Source organism: Sparus aurata, chromosome 15, assembly GCF_900880675.1.
Source record: "Sparus aurata chromosome 15, fSpaAur1.1, whole genome shotgun sequence".
Taxonomy (NCBI): domain Eukaryota; kingdom Metazoa; phylum Chordata; class Actinopteri; order Spariformes; family Sparidae; genus Sparus; species Sparus aurata.
This window is the reverse complement of record NC_044201.1, coordinates 15,500,896-15,523,121: the sequence shown is the minus strand read 5'-3', so window position 1 is coordinate 15,523,121 and position 22,226 is coordinate 15,500,896. Positions and strand designations below refer to the sequence as shown.

The 22,226-nt window shown below is 37.8% G+C and overlaps 1 protein-coding gene across 2 annotated transcripts in view; it reads right to left on the bottom strand.

Annotated features, from left to right (window-relative positions):
* Positions 1-22,226, bottom strand: part of pik3ap1 (phosphoinositide-3-kinase adaptor protein 1) — a 37,479-nt gene that overhangs the window by 11,034 nt on the left and 4,219 nt on the right. Inside the window, exons 3-5 of one of the 2 annotated variants that reach the window (XM_030441735.1) lie at positions 3,047-22,159; positions 1,771-2,196; positions 153-397 (exon numbers count right to left, since the gene is read on the bottom strand). In XM_030441735.1, coding sequence (XP_030297595.1) covers positions 153-397; positions 1,771-2,196; positions 3,047-3,077 — 702 coding nt within the window. In that variant the 5' untranslated portion in view covers positions 3,078-22,159. The remainder of the gene's footprint in view (positions 1-152; positions 398-1,770; positions 2,197-3,046; positions 22,160-22,226) is intronic. The other variant, XM_030441736.1, reaches the window with a different exon arrangement.

The following is a 22,226-nucleotide window of genomic DNA, read 5'->3' as shown; positions in this document are numbered from 1 at the left end:
TTAAAAAAAAGGAGGAAAATAGAATGAATATGGCTTCATAGTATTTTTAACTAGGCTATGACTGTAACATGCATGTTGCACATTGTGGAAGCAGCTCTGAGCTATACTATATGGTCTCTGATGTTTGCAACATGCAATTACTTTAGTCTTACCCCACACAGAACTCTGCTTGGTTGAACGGTGAGACAGGTAAGGTGCGTGGAAGTACTAATTTCCTCTCTTGTTGAATTCCCTGTACTCACTGGCTCCTCATCCTTCAGGTCAGTTTCATTTTGCTCTCCTGACACCACTTCCTCTCTTTCATCAGTTGTGGGATTTTCAGTTGAAAATGCCGCTGCATTAAGCAACTCTGCTGCTTCTGCAGCTCCGCTCTCATGTTCAGCCTCTACTCGCCTGCCTATGAATAAAAATATGATTGCACAGCTACTGTCAGAAATCAGTTACTTGTATAGTGACTTAAATTTTCTACAGAGCTTAAAGTGTTATTATGTAGCCCTTTAATTTTCAACAATGGCTAAAGGCTGTTACGCACAAAAGATTCCCTTTCCTGCTTACCTACGCAGAAAGTTTATGTTTTATATGTCAAAGTTTGAGATGTCCACATATGAATCTTCCCCCTTACACAATGGAGATGATTGGTATTCACTTGAGTTGCTCAAAACATCTGATAATCCACAGACCTTATTGTAAACAGTTTTCACAGGGACTATCAATTCAGAAAAAAGCAGTGCGAGTGAAAACAGCTAGATCTGTGGATTAACCTGAATAGCCAGGGCATTGTTTCCACTCTGGAAAGGCACAGCGCTGATGATGATGATTTTTTCACACCTTCATCATATCTTGATCAGGATATACATTCAATGCAGTCGAGGAGAATTTGATATCTCAGAGCTTTAGCACATAAATCCAAACTATCTGCTTACTACAATACCATTACAGGTAAATAAGATATATCTTTGTGTAATTTGAGTGAACTGACCCTTAAATTGATTTTGTTTTCTTTTAGGGCCTTTAAGCAGCTTGTGTGTAGTTGAAATAGCTGTAACCTATTAGGAAAATGCTTCAGAAAAATAATGCACCACAAAAATAGGGTGAGGTCTCTAAAGGGGCAGGTCACTCCAAAATAAAAAAAACGATTTTATCATTTTACCTGCGACGCTATTTATCCATCTCGATTATTTTTGGTGTGAGTTGTCGGGTTTTGGAGATATCAGCTTTAGAGTCTGTAGATATCTGCCCTCTCCTGAATATAATGGAACTAAATGGCGCTCAGCTTGTGGTGGTCGAAAAGTAGAAAAAGACCTTGTTGTGAACACTATTTTATTCCTGCATCACAGTGCAGTTGGAGTCCAGTTGCGACGGGGAGAGGTGGACTCTGTGTTTATGCTGTTGATGTTCGGGAGTCACACACAGTCAATATTGATGGATCGTGTTTCCCATATGTCGAACTTTTAATATGCAGTAGCTGACCAAATATCAGGTGTGCGTTAACGCATGAATGAAGGGCTAACTAAATATTCAACTAAACTAGCTTATGTTACAGCTCAGCTGAGGCGGACGCCACTGAATGCAGTCTTGTTCAACTAATTTCGAGAGAAGGCAGACATCTCTACAGCCGATATCTCCATAGCCCTGCAATTCACACCAAAACAATCTAGGTGAGTATAAGCGCTCAGGTAAGAGAATCAATATCTATTATATATTATGTGGTGAACTTTCCCTTTAAAGGCACAAAACCAGAAATAAATAAAATTGAGTAGTTTTGCGTACTGTCAGTGATGGAATCCAAAATGGTTGAAACATAGACTGAAGGGTCATCCTCAGCAGAGAGTTTTCTCCAGCTTGGCCAATCTTCGAACAACTCCATGAACATGTCGTCCTCTGACACGCCGCACAGCAGCGTCACAACTCTGTGTGGAGGATAAAGGAGTCTCTGAAGTGCTCCCTGCAGTTCAGGGTCACACAGCATGTCCAGCAATGCTCCCGTGAGGAGCAGCACAATGCAGTTGCAGCATTGGAAATATTCAAAGTTATATCCGTGGAGTTGATCCTCTGGGCCAACCGCATACAGCAAAATAGACCTTTCGCAGAATTTTTTTGATGATCTCAAAATCTGCTGCAAATACACCGCCCATTCCTGTGCGTCAGTTGTGTGCAGAATTAACAGCTCATGCTCTGAGAGGGATTCAGAATTTGCTGGAAAAACAGAAAATATTACAGTGTGATCAGTATGTACAGAACATGCATTCACACAAACTGAAAATTGCCTTACTTAAGCTGGAAAACATTATCATTAGTTCCTCTTAAACATAGCTGATCCAGCCTGACCACGAGAAATGATTCACAATCCAGTAATGGGCTCAAACATTACGCTAATGATATGACACTAGTCATATTATATGTTGCAGCAGGTAGTGTTTGTCAGGGAAACGCTCAACAACATACCAGCTGTCCGGCTGTGAGATGTCAAGGTGACTGTGGTTAGAGAATGAATGTCCGATTTGTTTGATATGTCAGCGCAGAGCCAACAAGGACTTGTGCAAACATTGCACTGTGTCAACACTGGTCAGAGTAATTTTGTTTGACTCATTACAGTGTTTAATCAGGTCAAGTTCACCTCTGTACACGCTAACTGGGAAAGGAATCCAAATCGACTATTTCACCTTCATCGCAGTTCCCACTGATGACAGAGCCGACAGACTTGCCATCTGTTTCTTAATGGGCCGATAACACGACCGACACAAATTTAGACATGTGGGAAAATTGTAAAATAACTCACATGTGAATACAGGAAGGCTTACATGTGTGCTTCCTCTTTTTTTCATCAGCTCAGAAAATAATTTTAAATAACAGTTCAGTTCTGTTAAGTTAAATTAAATAAACATATCATATTTCAAAAGAAAAGAAGAAACATTCTTAAAGAGTAATTTATATTGTGTATTAAATGACAACTGTTCAGTGCTGTATATAAGTAAACATATACATGGGTATTTTTACCCCTTTGAACTGGCTAAAAAGACATTTATAGAAGATATGTTATATTTACCTGATTCAATACACAAGACTGGTTCTTCCATGGTTGTGAAGCCTCAAATGCGCACAAAATCAGCCCACCAGGAGCATTTCAAATATGTCCTTTTGGTTTCTCAAGTGTGCTTAAGGTCCTCTTCTCTTCAACTAAGGCGATTGTAGCTTTCACCAGCTATACTGTAGCTGTTCGCTCAGTTGTATTAATAGCAACCCTTAGTTTCCTGATTTTGGTGACACTGCTCCACTTCCTGAAACAGTTGAAGAACTGAGAAAAAGCACCACAGTGGTGTCATGTCGTGCAACATGTCTGTGACTACACTTGCCTGTTTTCCATTAGTCATGTGAAAGAAATAAAAAAAGGGGCAGCTAACAGTGAATTAATTTTGTTGCATGCCGAGACCGAGAAAGACGATAATCTAAAACCTTTTTGTCGTTTACGAAGGAAACACTTTTGCTTTAGATCTCTGTTCTCAAAAATACACACACGCCCACACACACGCACTCACCCACGAATACATCGATTCACCTGTTGTGTGGTCAACGTTCTTCTTCCGTTTTTTCACTTCCTTAACAAGGTGTTTTGTGCTACACAGTCAGAGTGATACTGGGAGACTATAGCTTAAATAAACTTGCTCATCTCGAAACAGCAACAACATGTACTATAGTACACCTAAAACTCAGAGCTGCTGATATAAAAGAAAAGCTAATAGCTTAAAGCTGAAATGAAAGATTATACAAAAAAACTAGAAGGGCACTCTCTCTATCATATTAAATTCTGTTAAAATGACTTTATTGTCATGGCATGGTCTTCTTAGACCTTAAAATCTGATTGGTTTGACTCCCTGACAAAGACTCGGTGTCGAAATGTGTCAGAGATAGTTTTCAAGGTCTAACATGAACATGTTATGACAATAAAGGTATTTTTTAATAGTTTTAGATTTGCTCCATCCAAATGTATTCTTATCCAAAGAGCACCTCTAACAAACTCAATTTGAGTTCAGGAAGAGCTCCATCTCTTACATTTTAAAGCTAAAATCAGTTCTAAAGCCAATCAAACTGGCTTTCAGTATGCTGATAAATTGTTCTGGGTCATTATACAGTTTAAACGTCCAATATGTTAGAAATGGCCAACTGTTGAATTTCATATTCAAAACAACAATTTCAATATTCAAAACAGCAGGATACAGTATCATTAGAGGATCTGCTTACTGCTGCTAACTATAGCTAGCTCGTTAGCTCAGTGAGTCATGTAGTGATCCAGACTGGGATCTCAGAGAATCAGGGGAGTGTTGGTGTTATGCTAGCACAGGGGCCTTGGACCGGGATGGGGTTAGTCAGTAACTAGCATGCTAACTTTAGTACATAAACCTGAATTGCAATACATGGATTTCATGACTTCAGAACTATTAAATATATTCTGTTGATCATTTTAGGTAAATTTTGAATGTTCCCCTTAAATGTTTACATATTGAACGTTTAATATGCATGTTCTCCAGATGTAAGGGAACATGTATGTTTGGTACAGACCTCAGCAGTAATCATGTCAGCATTACTGTTATCAAAATTTTGTTTCAATAAAAAAACAAGATAAATGACCATTCCCACTTAAATCATGACTCACATCGCAACTGTAATATCTTAAAGAATCGCAAAACAATTATCTTCTTCATATCATTCCGTCGTTTAGCACAGGCATCGATTGTAATGTATTTCTCAAAGTTAAACAGGAAGACAAGACAACTGAATGAATGACTTGATGAACTGAATGAATCATCTGGATGATTTCACGATTACTCAGTGTGGGAAGTTCCAGCCCTCCACCCTACCCAAAAAAGACACAACTGATTGCAACATATGGCACCATGCTCTTCCAACCACTAGAGGGCAGCAGACAATCATTTACATCAGCTAACAGACCGTCCCATTCACCAGCCGCTATGCAGACAACAGAAAAACGCAGCTGATAAAAGACATGCAGATACAGGCATCCCTACACAGGTGTGCTAAGATACTGACGCAGTAATATTCCATCATATATAGGGTTTAATGTATTATTTATATGCAGTATTTTGTTTCATGTCTCTAACTGTGGGGAGTTGGTTTGACAATTGTTACTTGGCAAGAACTCCTTCAGAAAAAACATTGTAAATGTCAACTCTTTCTCCTCAGCCTCAGTTAAAGTTAGTGTGGAAGACTGAACTAAAGACAAGGCCACAATGCCTCATCCACAGAGGAAAACTGGTTAGACTTCTGTAAACCAGGAGGATGATCTAAGAACACGGACATACCTTCTGTGGGAATGTGGATGCAGCCATCTTTTATATCTAAAGGAAAAGCCTTGACTTTACTCAACTTTTAGGGAGGTTTTTTAGCACATTGATCAGGGAATTATAAATTAAAAAAAAACATTTTTGGCTAATATTGGCATTTTTACTCATGTATTACCAGGTGTTCTAAAACTAAACTACGGAGTTTTGGTTGGATTTCTTTTTCAGCTCTGGTAAGGGGAATGTACTAACACTGCCTGAATTTCTCTATATTTACTATTTGTACTGTCTGCCATTTGATTTTATTTACTTTCCATATACACTACTTTCTGCTTACATTGCAATGCATGACATTTTAAACCAAGTCAAAGTTTGAGTGAAACTCAACTGACTGGAGGCTCAATCTAAAATGTGAGCAGGTGGTTTGAGCTGCAACAACAAACCTCAGAGAGGTTGCAGAGCTTAAAGCCCTTTTTCACACATACTTATGCTGCACATGAAAAGTGTTAAAGGCTACACTTGGGCTACATTTTCCTGGCACGGCTTAGAACCAATGAACCATTTGGAAGGCGAGGCAAATGCCAATAAACACAAAGCAGTCACCAGTGATCATGATGATTGCATGAGAATTGATGAACCTGAATCTAGGATTCTGTGTTAGCACCTGAAACAGCTCAACAAAACACCACACCATCACATCTCTAGGATGAATTCAACAAACCTCCAGACACTTGTCTAATCAAAGCAAAGGAGCTGTTCTTGATGGCTCATGGTTACAAACTATTTCTTGGTGTTTTGTTTATTTTGGCCAGTGTCTTTAATAATAGTTACAAAATCACAAGATGAGTTTATTCACTTGTTTGACCATGAATTTCAGCCACAAAATCAATTTGCACAGCTTTGCCTTCCTCAAAACATACAACTAGTTTTGTTCCCGCTTTGACCTCTCTCTACGACGTAGACCTTTTAATGGCCGCGGCAAAAGTTCACTCTCTGACTTCTGAGGCTGCCTGTGAAGAGCAGGGTGATCCATGACCCGTCTTTAAGTACAATTTCCTGTAGAAAAAGAATCCCCTAATTTCTTCTAACTCTGCCATTAGCTACCACAAGCATGACCGGCCCGTTACCTTTTGTTTGGGCTCCCTTGAAACCACTATCTATTAGGTGGCTCAAATCAAATCCCTGCAGCCTGAGTTTAATAAGGGAATATTTTTGCTCCTATATTTTAACCTTGTTATCCAATATCCTGTCCTTTTAGTCTGCAGTGTGTTTTCAGCACACAGAGCGGCTCTGCCAGGGAGCGCGCGTCAGTTCACAACAGAGACCTGACTTCCTGCCTCTCGGAGCACAAAAGTTCAGCTTTGACAGCTTTGTGATATTCTGCTATGCTGGCACTGGATTAACATACAGGAGGTCTAACAGTCTATCACCAACCATTATTTTAAGTTTAGCTCTACCTGTGTCATGCTCGGATGTTTGTTGGACATGAGGCTGCTCAAACGTGTTTGGCTGATTTAACTGGAAATTGCAATTTTTTAAATTTTTCTGCATAATATTTGAACATGGGCAGAAATGATTTAGCAGCTTCTTGTTAACTCATTGTTACTCAGAGTCATGAAATCTCTTTTGTAGCAGACAGACACATAATGTAATGGGAATGAGAAAATTGATTTGTGCCAATTTTCCCCAACTGCATTTGATTTCAGGAACATCCACACAATGTGCCTCCTGGGCCAACACTTTGTATTTCCACGAAGATAATTTTTGAGGAATGGAAGAAATGCATTTTTGAAACAGTTTCATAAGCTCATGAAATTTTTTCGGTTTCGTAGCGAAGCGTGTAATTCTGCAGTGACAGAGTAACAAGAAAAATATCAAAACTGAAGTTACAAAGCAGCAAGCAGTCTACAGCAGGAGGCTGTAACAGAGGGCTAGCAGAGCACTATACATCTAATATTGCAGACATAATGGTCATGTTACCGTCTCATTTACTGTACTTCCCCATGCCGGGAAAGCCCTACCCCGTATCTGCACTGCCTCTGAGGCTGTTTGGAAGACTTTTAAAGCGGAGGAAACGGGAAACAAAGCACGGTCCGAGGACATGGAGTGCAATCTTGAAATGGAAAACTGAAATGGGGAAAAGGGGTCTCTCGTTGAAATGTTATTTGGATGATAGCCTGCATAAGAAAGGAACTGTGTTTGGTTTCTCATTGAGAGTCACCAGCAGGGCTCATTGTGATAAGAAAATAAGACTAATGTTACCTGATCTGGTATAATGTGGACCAATTACCACTCCATTGCACTTCATTACAGGACTGTAATAGGGCCGGGGGTCAGTGCTTGAGATGGAGTGGCAGAGGAAAATTGAGTCGTCATTGATAATATGATAAAAACTGACAGTGAGAGGCCCCTCCAACAAATTATTGAAATTTACAGTTGATAGGGAAACACTATAACCTCATTTGGTAAGCAGCTGGCAAGCACTTGTACAAAGCAGGTCCTCTAACACAATGAGAGGCTTATGGAGAGAGGGAAATCCAAAACTATCACAGAATAGTTTTAGGCTCCTGCTCATTGGCTTCTGGCACTCAGCGTGCATGTATTTGTTTTTTAGAAATATCTAAAGTCACACAGACTGCCTCAGTGGCCAGCATTTTCCTCTTGAGCAGGTGGATTGTGGAACCCATCATTATATGTGGAAACAATAATATGCTGACAAAAAAAATCTGGCTGAACAAACAAATCAAGTCTGGCTGACATTATTGTCATTCTTAGTGTCTCTCCGTGGTGGAATAGAGAAGTGCGGAGGCTAACAAAATATAAAATCTCAGTCTCTGTAAACCGCTGTGCTCTTGGAAAAGGTGCGGCAACCATTTGTTTGCCTCAGTTAAAGTGCCTCCATTTGAGGCCCCTTGAATAAATAAATCAAATAAACTACCGTCAGACATACATTTTCAATCCATCAAGGTAATCAGATTCTGTTTACCTGAATGGGAACTATTCTAAAATGTTATTAAAACTTAAATGGAGTTTAGGTGTGGAATAACTAGGCACAGGAAATGATGAGCAAACAGCAGGATAAGATTCCAATTACTATTAAACAAGCATTGCATTGACTAGTAAAGAGCAAAATAGCTCTGACATTTTCTACAGCTGGAGCTTCCTCCTGACAGGCTTTGTCGTATGAGAGCACGGCAAATTCAATTCACAGGCTTTTAGACCCGAGGTAGTCAAAGCCTTCTCCTGAAATACTGCTTAAAGTCAGTTTTCACTTGTTTGATGTGTGGTCAACATCTATATGTGTTGTTCAACAACAGATACTTATTGTTCAACAACTGCATTGCATTTTGACTGGAAAAAGTGGTATAAATCTATATAATAGATAATGATAATAATTAAACATTTTATCATGTCTTAAAAAGTGAATCAAATACAAAATGTGTCTTTTCCAGCTCACCACAGCTTTTATAATACGTCCCAACATTAAGAATTCAACAAGGCCATAAAGTCATTACCTTGTACTGAGGGTAATATAATTTATGAATCATTTGGAAGCCCAGCTAAGTTTATCTCACATATCTAAATAGGCAATATACTGAGTGCATGCTTCATTGATCAAAACTGTTGTGGAACAACTTATCGAGCAACCATCTTTAACTACTATTTAAAGATCATTTTGCTTTCATCTACAGTCTCCACTCAGCTGAAATCACTTCAACATGATAAGACAGTCAATTTGGATGTCAGCCTTGGCTACAGTAATCACACTGGCCACTAGATAAGTGTGACTTTATTTATTTATATTGAGCCCTGTGCGTGTCTAGTTGAAGATAATAGTTTCATTTTGCCGAGAAAGTTTGCCAGCTACCCTCATTGTGGAGTAAATGTGACAGATTTCTGCTTCATTAGGATTCATCGGGCTGGTAGAGATGGAGTCGTAAGATGAATCAACAATAGCAAAAGCAATGTGCTGGACTCCATGAATCTCTTTACCTCCCTTGTACTGGCTTAAATACACGCTTTACAGCTTGAGATTTACAGATCCCAGGTGACAGGAAGAGAATAAAAATGAATACTCACACTCACAAAAGTGATGGTTTGAAAAAAGTTTCTCCAACATAGCAAAGGTTTTTTCAGCAATTTCCTTTCAATTTCAAGAGAAATTCATAAGCTTCTAAGTTGGTACAATTAGGATAATTGAGGACTTTTTAGTGATACATAGAAACAATTCAAAGACTTAGTGTAAAATGCATTTAGAGGTTACCAATACCTTTAGAGAAAATATTCTGAATTTATCTAAAAACAGTGATCAGTATCAAAATGTGATTAAATCTACCAGCTTTCTTGGGGAATTAAATGTTTTATGATGTTCAGATTCAACTATCTTAAAGATCTAGTGCAGAATATATTATTATTTATCACCTATATATGTATGTATGTATGTGCGTATGTTTGTATGTGTGTAGGTAGGTTAATCAGAGTTTGTGAAGCTGACATTTAATCTGTTAATTTGTGCTTAAAATTCATGACATTGACATATGAAACCTCCATCTATTGACCCTTGTTTTATAACATGGAAACATGATTGCCTCTGAAAGACAATCAGTGAAAGACTCCCATTGTTTTGCTAGTTGGCACAATGCCAGGTGGGATTGTTTGTCCAAGTTAGCGACAGTGGCATTGAGAGGTAAAAAAGGTCACTTTGCCTGCTGCTTTATTACATATGACAGCAGTTAAAGCAGTACTGATGAGGCATTCAGGAATATTTAATGGCATTTCTGCTTTAACTGTATGCGTGGAGAGAGACAGGGATGACAAGACAGTCAGAGATGTCAGACAGCAAACGTCATGAACCATGTGCTACAACAGAACCACAGGGCACCACTAGACAAATGTAAATTAAATGATTTGATGATGACACTGAATTAAAATCTGTTCTATTACAAGTGTGCATAGCCGTCTGGATGCACCAGCGCTAGCACTGTACGTGTTCTTTCAGAAACTGAGAAAGGCTCCTTCACAGTTCCAGTGTGAACAGCCCATAAATGGATCCTTGTGGAACATTTCTTTGGACTTTTCAAAATATCACCCAACCGGTTCCTACAGGGACTTTTAGGACGTTTTTTCTGGTAGTCACCTGAGGGGTTCATAAGGTACTACATATGGAGGAACTGTGAAAGGGCTCTCCAAGAAGCTTTAATTTCTAAAATCAAAGTGCATACTTACAAAGATATTGCATTACAGAGCTTGTCATAACCACCACTGCCAGTGTAGCATGAGGATTTTGCACTTCCACATTGAGGCACAAGAGGTCAGAGCTCCACTACAAATACTATGAAATGCCTTGGCAACTAATCCACAGCTCCACTGTATGCCAGGCATGCACTATTCATCGTTATCATGTAGGCCTATTGCCTGAAAGATGTCTGCTGAAATAAGTTTGCTTAAAACATCATTACAAATCCAATTAATAGTGTCATTAAACTAGATGAAAAGAGTGACAACATTGTGTGATTTAAAAGACAGAAAGACTACAGCTGAATACCAGGTAGCAATCTAACATGTCACTGATGTTTAAATGTAGATATTATTGAGGAAGGAACTGCTATGTGCTAATATGACTGCAATAAGATGTACTGTTATGTCACATTTACGGTAATTATCAGACACACCTAAAAAATGTAATCGCAACGGAGTAGCATTTTTAATACGTTTAGCTCGTGAGCATGTCTGAATTTTAGTTTTTAACACCAGTAATGCCATATAAATAACTGAAAGTCTGACATGAACTGTACATTTTGAAATTCCTATGGAATACCTCACTGTAAGTTGATCTTGTCATGGTTGTTTTGATTGAAACCCTCTGTCTACAGTTCATGGCATGTATCTACGACCAGGCTGATCTCTATTAAATGTCCATATCTAGCACACATAGACAACACAACATGATTCATGACATGAGAGGATCAACAGGGTCGGAGGAACTTGCTGAAGTTTATTAGCTGATCAGTGAAATCAGTATTGTCTGTGAGCGGCTCCTGACAATGCCTCTTTGAGCAGAGTTAAAGTTAACATAGACACTGGCTTTAATTTAAAGACATCTGCTAACATATAAGGTTCACAACATTATTTAATGTTGATAACAGAACAAACATTGTTTTTGACACATTTAGTTAAAAATGGGCATTTTGTTGTATGTATTTCTTTTTATCATTTGCATAATTGATTTTATTGTAAAATGTCTTTATATTTCCATGGGATAGGATGTTGATATATTTTGTATTTGCAAGGTACTATGGATATTAATACAATAAGAAGCCATTATGCAACTCATTGAATGGGTCACCATCTGTGTTTTGAATATTAAAAGCACTGCAATAATGATAAAGTATGCTCAATATATATTTCATTGAAGTGCACATTTCTTGTGTTGCAATACTGTATGAAGCTATGATGGCATTAAAAATAACTAAATAACAATAAAAAATGTTTGTGATCCTTCCTGTGACTCTAAGGTAGACTAGACCAAACAGTACTTAAGACTTCTGCATTTACACAATGCACTGTTCCACAGAAAGACAATGCAGATGTGAAAACTGGACCCAGACAGTAACCAGTCAATTTGTGAAATGCACGAATGAGGCATGGAAACTTCAAGTCAAAGCTTATTTTCAGTAAACCACAACGATAATAGCAGGGATTTTCCATGGAGAATTTTAACACGTAAGCTAATTCTCTTTGTTAGCCAAAACACCTCAACTCAAAATATTGCAAATTTCAAAACTAATTAGCTAACTCGATCATTTTATACCACCAATCTAGTTTTTGCGGAATACTGACTTAGATGTAACATTTCTACATTATGGCCAGTTCCCATATGGGAACACTTCAATAACAACGTGGTGCTTATTAATTTTTTTTTAACTTATTTTTTCACCTTGTTCTAAAATATATTGTCATCTTATAAACAAATTGAAGATGTAGTCATGAAAAATGACCAAATGACACCATACAATGTTATAAAATGTGTGTACAGTTTACCATGCTAGCTTTATCAACATTTTAAAAACTGTTTTGAAGTTACTATTTTGGTCCACTTGTAGACTGAGCGTCACATATCTAAACCCCACAGGACAACATGAATACCAGTATCCCATTAAAGCTAATCTGTTGTCTCGTTTTGCTGTCAGAAAACGTCCTCCATCTGACAAGCCGTTCCCATTTCCTCCTCCATCATTGACGACATTGACACTGAGAGGATTACAAGGTAAATCAATAAACACCAGCGGCTTCATGAATGAGCACAAGTCTCGGTGAACTGATACCTCCACACCAGGTTAGGTCTATTTACCATCCACAGTGGGATCTCTGGGGCCCGTTCTCTATAGTTTAGGTTAGATGTCACTACACTTAACAATGGGAAGACAACCCACTATTCTATAGCACAAATCCACATTGTGTTGGTCAATCATGAGTTAAACACATCAAAGCAGGGAGAGACACAGTAGTAGTATCTTGTATGAAAATGTGTATGTATGAAACTGCCCAGATATCAATGCCGATGTTATCCAACACAATAGAGCCTTTGTTATTCTGTTCATGCCTTCTGTTTTTGTCTTGAATAAGCTCACTACCTTCACATGTATCCTAGTTAGGAGTCTCCACTCTAAATGAAAGTCTTGTACTAGATATCTTTCACTTCCTGCAACTTTAGCAACTTTACATTTTACAGCTGGAAAGTAGATCTGTAACTTTCAGCAAATGGCATGGGACAAGAAGAGGCAAGACTGCCGACCAGACAGACGAGCGTTCCACTCTCTAGCTCTTAACAAGCATAGTAATACATCAGTCAAAAGCAATAATTTTACTATTAATGAAATTCCAATTTGCCTTCAGTGCATTTCACGTTGACATTTTCCACATTGCAACAGTGCTTTGATAAAGTTTTTAAAATGCAAAAACGCATCTAAGAGGCTAAAGACCAGCCCGGGTGTCAGCGTGCCTGGCAGAGGACTATGGTACTTAATTTTTATCGCCATGTGCCCGGGGCATTGAAAGCCTGAATGTTAACATTGGCTCCATTTTCATTATCATCGTATGATTATGGATTTTACTGCATTTAGCTGATAATACAACTAGGAGCTCACCTTAAAAGAAGTTGCTCGAAGGTTTCATTTCTGCCCAAATGAAATTTTCATTTGACAAACAAGTATAATTAGGCTGCACTTCTTGTTCAGTGTCAGTCTGTTTTCTGATTGAACTTAGACCAATTTGCTGCCACTAAATGAGTTTGAATAATTTCCATTCTGAATGTCTCGGGGACATTAGCTTTAGGAGTGCTAAGTGGCAGCATGCTTTTTGAAGTTGCTGATTATTTGATGCCACCCCTGTCTACCTATACATTTTTCAGCTTACTTCAAAGTTAACAAGGAAATAGCCTTCCTTGGAGTACAATGAGAATTTGAAAGTGTTTTTGGCCAGGTCTGGGAGGCAAAGTGAAAATTACTTTAATAAGTGTGTAATACACTTCGTTAGCTTCAATGCTCTTTGCTTCTTCACTTTATTTCTTTCATGTGGCCACTTTTATTGTACTGAATGAGTGGATTTGTTTCTGTTTAAACTGTACACCTAATAACTAATATTGCAGTATCAGTTTCATTAAACCCGCTAATTATAAATTAATACACTATGAATTATGAGAACTGCTACAGCTTGCTCTCATTCTGCCTCTCTGTTATTGATAAAAAAGTGACAGAAGAATGTTTAGATTACTTATGAACAAGTGGTAAAGCTAGAAACCACTGGCGGGCAGTCATATCATAGCCTTTATGTACATGAAGTGTTTTTTCCCTATAACACAATAAACATAAATATATTAGGAGACAAAACTGTTGCAGATTATCTTCTATTAATAGTACAGTAAGCCTCTGCAGCCACAAGATGAGGAACAGCAGACCACTATGGATGGCAGAAAAAAATGGGGTTATTTGTATATTTACCCCTAATGGATTTGGTAGATGACCTAAAATCTGAGTAACAGCTATTTCAGTAGGGGTAATCCAGTCATCCTCCAAAATAAAAAAATAAACACCAGCGTGGAGCGAAAATGAACGGGAGAAATGGAGTGAACAAAATGGGTGAGGGCAAAAGAAAGAGAGGATCACAAATAAAGCTCAACGTAGGATTGATGAGAGGAAATGGGGATTTTGACAATGTGATTAAGTAATGGTTTCAAAATATGGAAGCATTGGTAAAAAAGAGAATAATTTACTCAAGTATAAGAGCCCTGCATGTCGATGAAGGGCGGAATTACATTTCATTATCATAAATAAGGAAAACCAAACTGTGGCTTAGTTGTGACGAGTTTACAAGCTGCTGAGGCAAAGACACCCCAGATCTTCCAGCGCGGCTCGAAATTTTTCCTCTAGACTTTTTTATTGATTGCATCTGGAGATTTTGGTCAGGCAACAGAATAATGAGGGTGGCACTGAATAGTTTAACAATAATAAACAATTTAACATATGAAATCACTGTTAAATTAATTACATGTGTAGTTTTACAACAAGATTTAAGTGTATTTTCAAAGCAACAATTCCTATCATCATCTACTTTCATGCTTTTCAGGGTTCCCAACTCTGCTGAGAAACAGAAGATCGAGCTCCACTCTGTGTCCACGCTCCCAAAGTGGCACTAAATAACAGAGCCACACACAGAGAAGTGGTGGTTTACAGTACGGAGGGCTATTGAACTAACATGACAAAGGGCTCAGAGACCACTACAAAGTGGAGATAATGCTGCGGAATCGACTCAAAAGGCAGAATTACTGTGGATCCAAAAGGATTGCAGCACATCTGCTTTTCATTCGCATTGTACTCATTTTTCCAAGGAAGGAAAAAACTCCAAACTTGTACAACAAGCCGACCCACACAGCGATACACTGGGGCATTGTCACTTCTCAGATCAATCGCATGATGGAAAAAAATAACCGATTGGGAAAAATATCTCCCAATCAATCAACTCATAACAAAGACAGTAATGAATAAACAGCGACAAAAATCAAAAGCAAACTGGAATTTCTTAATAGATAGCAAAACTAATTTCTATGGTGAATTTACAATGGGGTTTTTGTAACTAACCAGCCATCCAGTGTGTATTTGACCAACTCTTTGTTCATATTTATGTCTTGAAAATATCTGTCTTTCTCACTTCATGGTAGACAAAAAGTCATTTATAAAGTCAGCACTTCATTAGATTTGAAAAACAAATACACAAATCAATAACAACATTTGATCAAAACCAGGGTGAGAAGGACATTCAAGTTCTTGCAGATAATATGGCAATGAACGACAGTTTTTCAGATATAAATCATATAACAATGTTGTTGTTTCGTCAGCCTGTTTTTCTTTTCAGCTGAATGCTTATAAACGGATGCACCATGCCAATTATCATTAGGAGTTCTATGTCAAAAAGCTGTAAAAAAGAAAAAAGAAAAAAAGGAAACCCACTTCAACCCATTACAGCACCTGAGCGCACAGAATTTTAATTGACGTGTTGAAATTTTATGCATGGTTCTATGTCTGGGCTAATTCTATGCCAGAAAGTGTTGACTTTTGCTAGTTTTACATCTGCCATAATGATTACGAGGAGCTGTACAGCTTCGTGGAGACAGGCAGATTGCTGCTGTGTGTTCCTCTACCTGGTTTTGACATCTCGGTGTCGCGTGCCTGAACATTTTTTATAAATCTTCGGGGAAGACTCACTATGTCTCAGCAAGCAGCAACACAAACCAGTGTTCTTCGCCACACTCAGTAGGATCTCATTAGCTCAGGAGAATTAAAACCCACTGGAAGTTGAGTCCTGAACACCAAGTCAAAGATGTGAACCATACCATATATTTAGTGGATACTAGGCACTTGCCCATCATAACCTCTAATGAGGCTGGTTGTTCAGCTATTGATTATGTATGTTTTAACCTGGCTGCGTGTTCCCTCACCCTCTGGTTTTGCATTCAGTATTTGACATGGATCAATTTTCAGTACCGTTAAATTCCCCAGAAAACTGCTTCCCTGCTAAGAAAAGACGTGGCGTACAGGTCTGAGCTGAAAATGAGAGTGCCTGTCTATGACTGTCATGCTCGAACAGCACTGTAATAATAATGTATACTGCTGAATGTACAAATGCAACATTCTATGCATTATGAAAATGGTTACATAACTCTCAAAAGGTTCCAAATGTTTTAGATTTGGATTAATTCTTTGACTAATAACAACTATGGGTGGACAATATATAGGATATATGTCATTATCGTGATATGTGACTATATATTGTGTCAGATTAAAACTTAACTTACCAAACAGTTCCACTTGTTCTAATACTTGCCTTTACCAACTTAGTCATTATATTCACATTACTAATGATTACTGATCAGAAAGATCTCATTGTGTTATTATTTAGTGAAATTATCAGTAGTCAACCCTGAAATATTGTTGCAATATCAATATCAAAATAGGGCCTATTGGGCAACTACCGATATCAACGGATGCTTTGAGTTTAGTCGCAATGGGTCATTTGATTTATTCTGATCTATGCTACATATTCTACATTTCTGGAAATATGTGTAAACATGACTGAGTATAATGACTTAATACACATTCTTACATATCATCCTCATCTCCCTTTCATCACCTACCGTTGCTTGCTAACTGTAATGCAAACAAAAAGTTTTTAGAAGTAATTAGAGCAAGTCAGAGATGATTTGTCATCTCCCCTGGTAAGGATTTCCAAAGATTAAATCTCTCTTAGCCCACTCCACAAACACAAACAGTGATAAATCCAAAATCAGATTTCAGTATCTACAGCCCACAGTTTGCATCCCTATCCATTGGAAAGCTGCTTAGCCTTGGCAACTAGCACATAAATGAATCGCTCCAGAGTACAAGAAGCCTCTGAACCGAGTTGTTAGGAGCATTAATGAATAAATGGGGAAGAAACAATGCAAATGATTTACAGCCATAATTACTGAAGGCCTCAAGATCCAACAGTTTAAGTAGCCTTTTCATCATTAAAAGCGGAGTTGATCACATGCTATTGCTGGTGGGAGTTTACTCAGCTTCAATATTCACCGTCTCCCTCTATTCAGATCTATGGCTAAATCCCAGGTGAGTGACAGGTGCCAGCTACAGGGCTGTTAGGAGAGAGCGTTTGTTGATATAACCGTGTTTTCCTCTCTTTGAGTGACTGATCTGCAAAGGTACACATAAAGGCCCTCCTTCAGCAATGTACACAGAGCACTTCGAAAGGAGTACATAAAAATGCCCCACCAACCCCCACCCACCCCCTCCTCCGTGCAACATTAAATAGTGTGGAGGGGGTGCAGCGGGAGGCATACGGGGGAGGCTGGGGGGGGAGGACTCAAACAAACGCTGAAGAGTGGCAAGTTTGCATTCGCCCATACCAACAAGCTCCTATCTCATTAACAAACCGCTGAAATAAAAGAGTGCTTTTTTGGCTCACAGCTATAAAAAAAAATTATCATAGTGATGATGTTCCTCAGCCGTCAACAGAGCTGTGATAACGTTGTTTGATGATGACTTTCCCATGAATGTTAAGCAGCTGCCGCGGCAGAGGAAAGGAGCTTATCAGCGTCTAATGCCCATCTCTAATTCCTGCCCTTCTTGAACTAGCCATTTTCTAACAGCGTTAACTGTCAAATTTACATCCCGTCTTAATGCCACTAAAGAGTACGGGGGATGAAGAGTAAATGACAGCAGTGTAATGAGGAAGGCAAGGCATTCCTTCTCCCACTTTCTCTCCCCCACTCTTTCTCTGAGGAGAAGGAGATTTCCACAATATGGGGGCTTTTTTTCCTCCTCCTGCACCGTGATGGTGAGCTTACCTGTGAACTCACTGTAGGTGCACATGAGCTTCATTAGCGGTTGGCTCTTATGTGGAGGAGGAAAAATAGATTTTTTTTCCACTTAAATGGAAATACAAATACAAATAAACACATGGCATACAAAAAAAAAAATATCGGACAATGACACTTGAAAATCAGAGTTATATATTAAGAAGAAATCAGCAGTTGGTTTAGAAACTCAGCTTGGGCAGAAAAAATGTCACTGCTCCAGAAATCCATCACTGTCTAATGATAAACAGGATCCAACATGAGTAGAAATCACAGTGATTGCTAATTTTTGCAAAATAATTTTCAATAAACAATTGATGTTTGATTTTTTGAGTTATCGTTATGCTGAAATGATTTACCTGATTAGTACAGCTTACAGGCTTTAATAAAGATAGACATCCTACCACACCTATTTAACATGTTGTATTATTAGTCCTTGGAGCCTAGTGCACATAATGAAACAAAACAACGAATTACATCAGTATTTTGATTCAGTACAGCTGAGCATTTCTTATCAGGGAAGTCACCGCTTTAATTTCCTGTTTTTAAATTGGCATTTTGTCCATTAAGTCAATTAAAAAATCCGAACTATTGCAGGAGACAATCACTTTTGACATTCAAATAAAATAATGGGAAAATTGCCACAGCTTCATTGCAAAAGGAATTAAGTTTAAAATTGATAGGGTGTAACCTCTGATATACATATGAATATATATATTTTTAAATTTAATTATTTATAATAACAAAATCATCCAGTAATCCCACACTGCCCTATAATAATAATAAATAATCCTACTTTCACATCAAGAATAAAATCGGTCATAAGTGATGCATTCTATCAATTTTCCTCTCATTACTGTGTGATTTATAATTTCTGCAATAAACTGATCAGTCCTCACATATTTGCTTCTTTCCTAAGGAAGCCTTTGTATTTATGCATACTTCTGCTCCTTTTATGCAAATGAGACAAGTTGAAAGTTTTCTAATGTCTGCATGTAATTTAAGATGGCATTTAAGCCTCCTACCCGAGATGCTATCATCATAATTAATTCATCAGGTAATATTTCCCATTATTCCAAGGCATTATTTTAGGCCAGGAAAGGTAATGAGTAGCTATGAGGGCACATGCACTATTTAGCTACTAAATACAACAATGTCTGCCGTAATAATCATACAGGGACTGTTGGAAATTATAGAAAGGGATAAAATATGGACTGGGTGGTTGTGTAAAAGCACATATGATTTGTTCATAGTGTTACCTAAACTGATGACAGACACATCATGTCATTTAGGCTTTCACTCAATCACTGGGGGGATATCATATTCAGTATATAATCTTCCTTCGCACACAGGAAAATTGGTATAACGACAAACAGAAGAAAAGGTTGCACCTTCCATTTATGCTGTTATAATCAACCATGCAAGTGAATCTATGAATATGTAGTCCATTTCATCTGAGGGGTCGGACTCTGGCAGGGCAGGCCAGTCAAGATTTCATCTCAGCTCATCTGATTGGACCGTATAATAATTCAGACTGAGCTAATTTCATGCCGATCTGGTCGCCTCCTGTGAAACTATCCAAAAGCCAAGAGGCTACAATGATTTGGCAAGGAAGAGACAACAGATAAATGGTGAAATGAAGTTGAAGGGCCTTCTTACCTTTGAGAAGAAATATTTCAATTTAAATGTATCACTTGATCAGGGTAAAGTCCTCCAGCTTTGCAGCGCAGAGATTACACCAATTAAACATCAAATATGGTGAACTAACTGCAAATGAGCAAACGCCTTGTGTGCTTCTGTTTTAAGGTTCAGAGATTCACTTACAACTACAATTAGCCAAATCTGCTGTGTATGGATTTAACACATCTTCTTGCAGGCCATAAACACATCTACGTGCTTACATTACTGGTCAACAATTCCATGCATTTTACTGGATATGCATGTCATTAAATGTCTAATATAACAATCGTACAATAACATATACATAACGTCCTTTTATTGCCATCTGGAGAAAAAAGACTACTGTATAAACTGCAATTAGAGCTGAGCAATATATCAATGTTACTGTTTATCGTTAACATAATATGAGACCATATATCATACTTTATGTTGTACATTATATCATGATTTGACAGAAGTGTTATCTTTTCCTAGTTTTAAAGGTTGTATTACAGCAAAGTGACGCGACTTTATGAACTAATCAGACTGTTCTAATTTTTCTAAAACTTTCATTTACCCATCTTGTCATTATATTCACTTCTCTGATAATTATTTGTCCGGCATTTCATTGAGGTAATATTTTATGAAAGTACAAATAGGCTTCAGGCATTGGGTCAAAAATATTGTGATATTTGATTTTGACTTCCAGTCCCATTTCTCAAATGTTTTTGAGGAGATTTCAAAATATTAAGATATACATTGTGTATCGCGATATAGCCTCACTCTTGATATATGCACATTAACCTAAAATGTATAAATCAACTTATTATTCATACAGTACTGTTCATACTGTAGACCAATGATTCTCAAAGTGTAGGCCATGGCCCCCTGTTGGGGCATGAAAGTACTGCAGGTGGGCCATGAGAGGTCATGAACAAAAGAAGAGATGTTTTTAGTCATCAATTTTTTGTCATTAAGTTTGAAATTACCATACAATATTGAGATAATTAAGTATTTCCATCAACCTGCACAGTTGGGTGGTACTGCAGGAACCACAATTCTAACAGGAACATCGAAACCTGTCTAATATCTGGTCAATGAAAGAATTGTAAATGCATGTTTTAAGATGTGCAAGTTTTAAAACTGCTGTGTGTATGTGGATGGATTATTAACTTGAACTACACTGCCTTAGACCTGAGGGGTTCTTCTTCTTAGTCTCTTCTGTTGATCTGAATTGTGACTAAAGGTCTAGATGGGCCCCAGAAGATTTTCCAATTACAAAGAGGGTTACATCATTCCGAAGTTCGGGAATGGCTGCTGTACACAAAAGTGCTGTCCTGCACTTAACTGTATATAATAGTTATTTATATATGTTTGTTTATATCTGTTCTATCTCTACACTGTTCTGATTATTAAGTGAGTAAATTCCCCACTTTGGGGCCCAAAGTTTGGGATCAGGTACTTTAGCTTACTTTTCTATTATTTTTAACATTAAACTGAGTCTGTCTTTAATTGTATTATCAAGGAGAGGAGTGATAACTCAGTCATGAAAATAATCATTGAATTTCTGGTGCCAATATTTTAACTCTGTCCTGAAGCTCCAGCTATTTCCAGGCAGTTCAAGTGGCTAAATATACATGCTATTCCAAAGGTGAAATAACCTGTCATTGGTCAACTCTGATGGTCAATACTGGGCGATATGGCCTTAAAACAATATCAGAAAATAACAATAATATTAATAATAATAATGATTACAATAATGACAACAACAACAACAACAACAACAACAACAATAATAATAATAAATATAATAATATGACTATATTGTCATACACACTAAACTAAAAACAAATATCACCATATATTGGCCAAATACCTCCATATCAAACTCTAATCCTGTTGTAAAAATATTGTATCTAGTGGTTAATTAACAAAATATTAACACAGTGACATTTTTAATAATAACCATCAGTGATGTGGCTGTAACGACTAAGTGTTAGAAAAAGTACAACAGAAATGATAAGTTCATAAAATTGCATTACTTTGCTGTATAAAGGTCTTTAAACCAGGAAAAGACAAACCTTATGTCAAATCATGATATAATGATATCCAAAATACAAGACAATATATGGTGATATCATGTTGACAATATAATATCGATATATTTCCCAGTTCCAATATGTTGGCGAAGAGATCACCTGACTCAGTCTGGGTAAACCAGGAAACATCCAGAGGACACAGCACTGGTTTGTCTTAAATCCTTCTCTCGCTCTGCAGTTTTGCTGCCGCTGAGCTCCGCCTGTGGGCACAATAGATTTGACACAAGAGTGCTGATGAATCTCATCAGTTTAATGTGTTTATGCTCG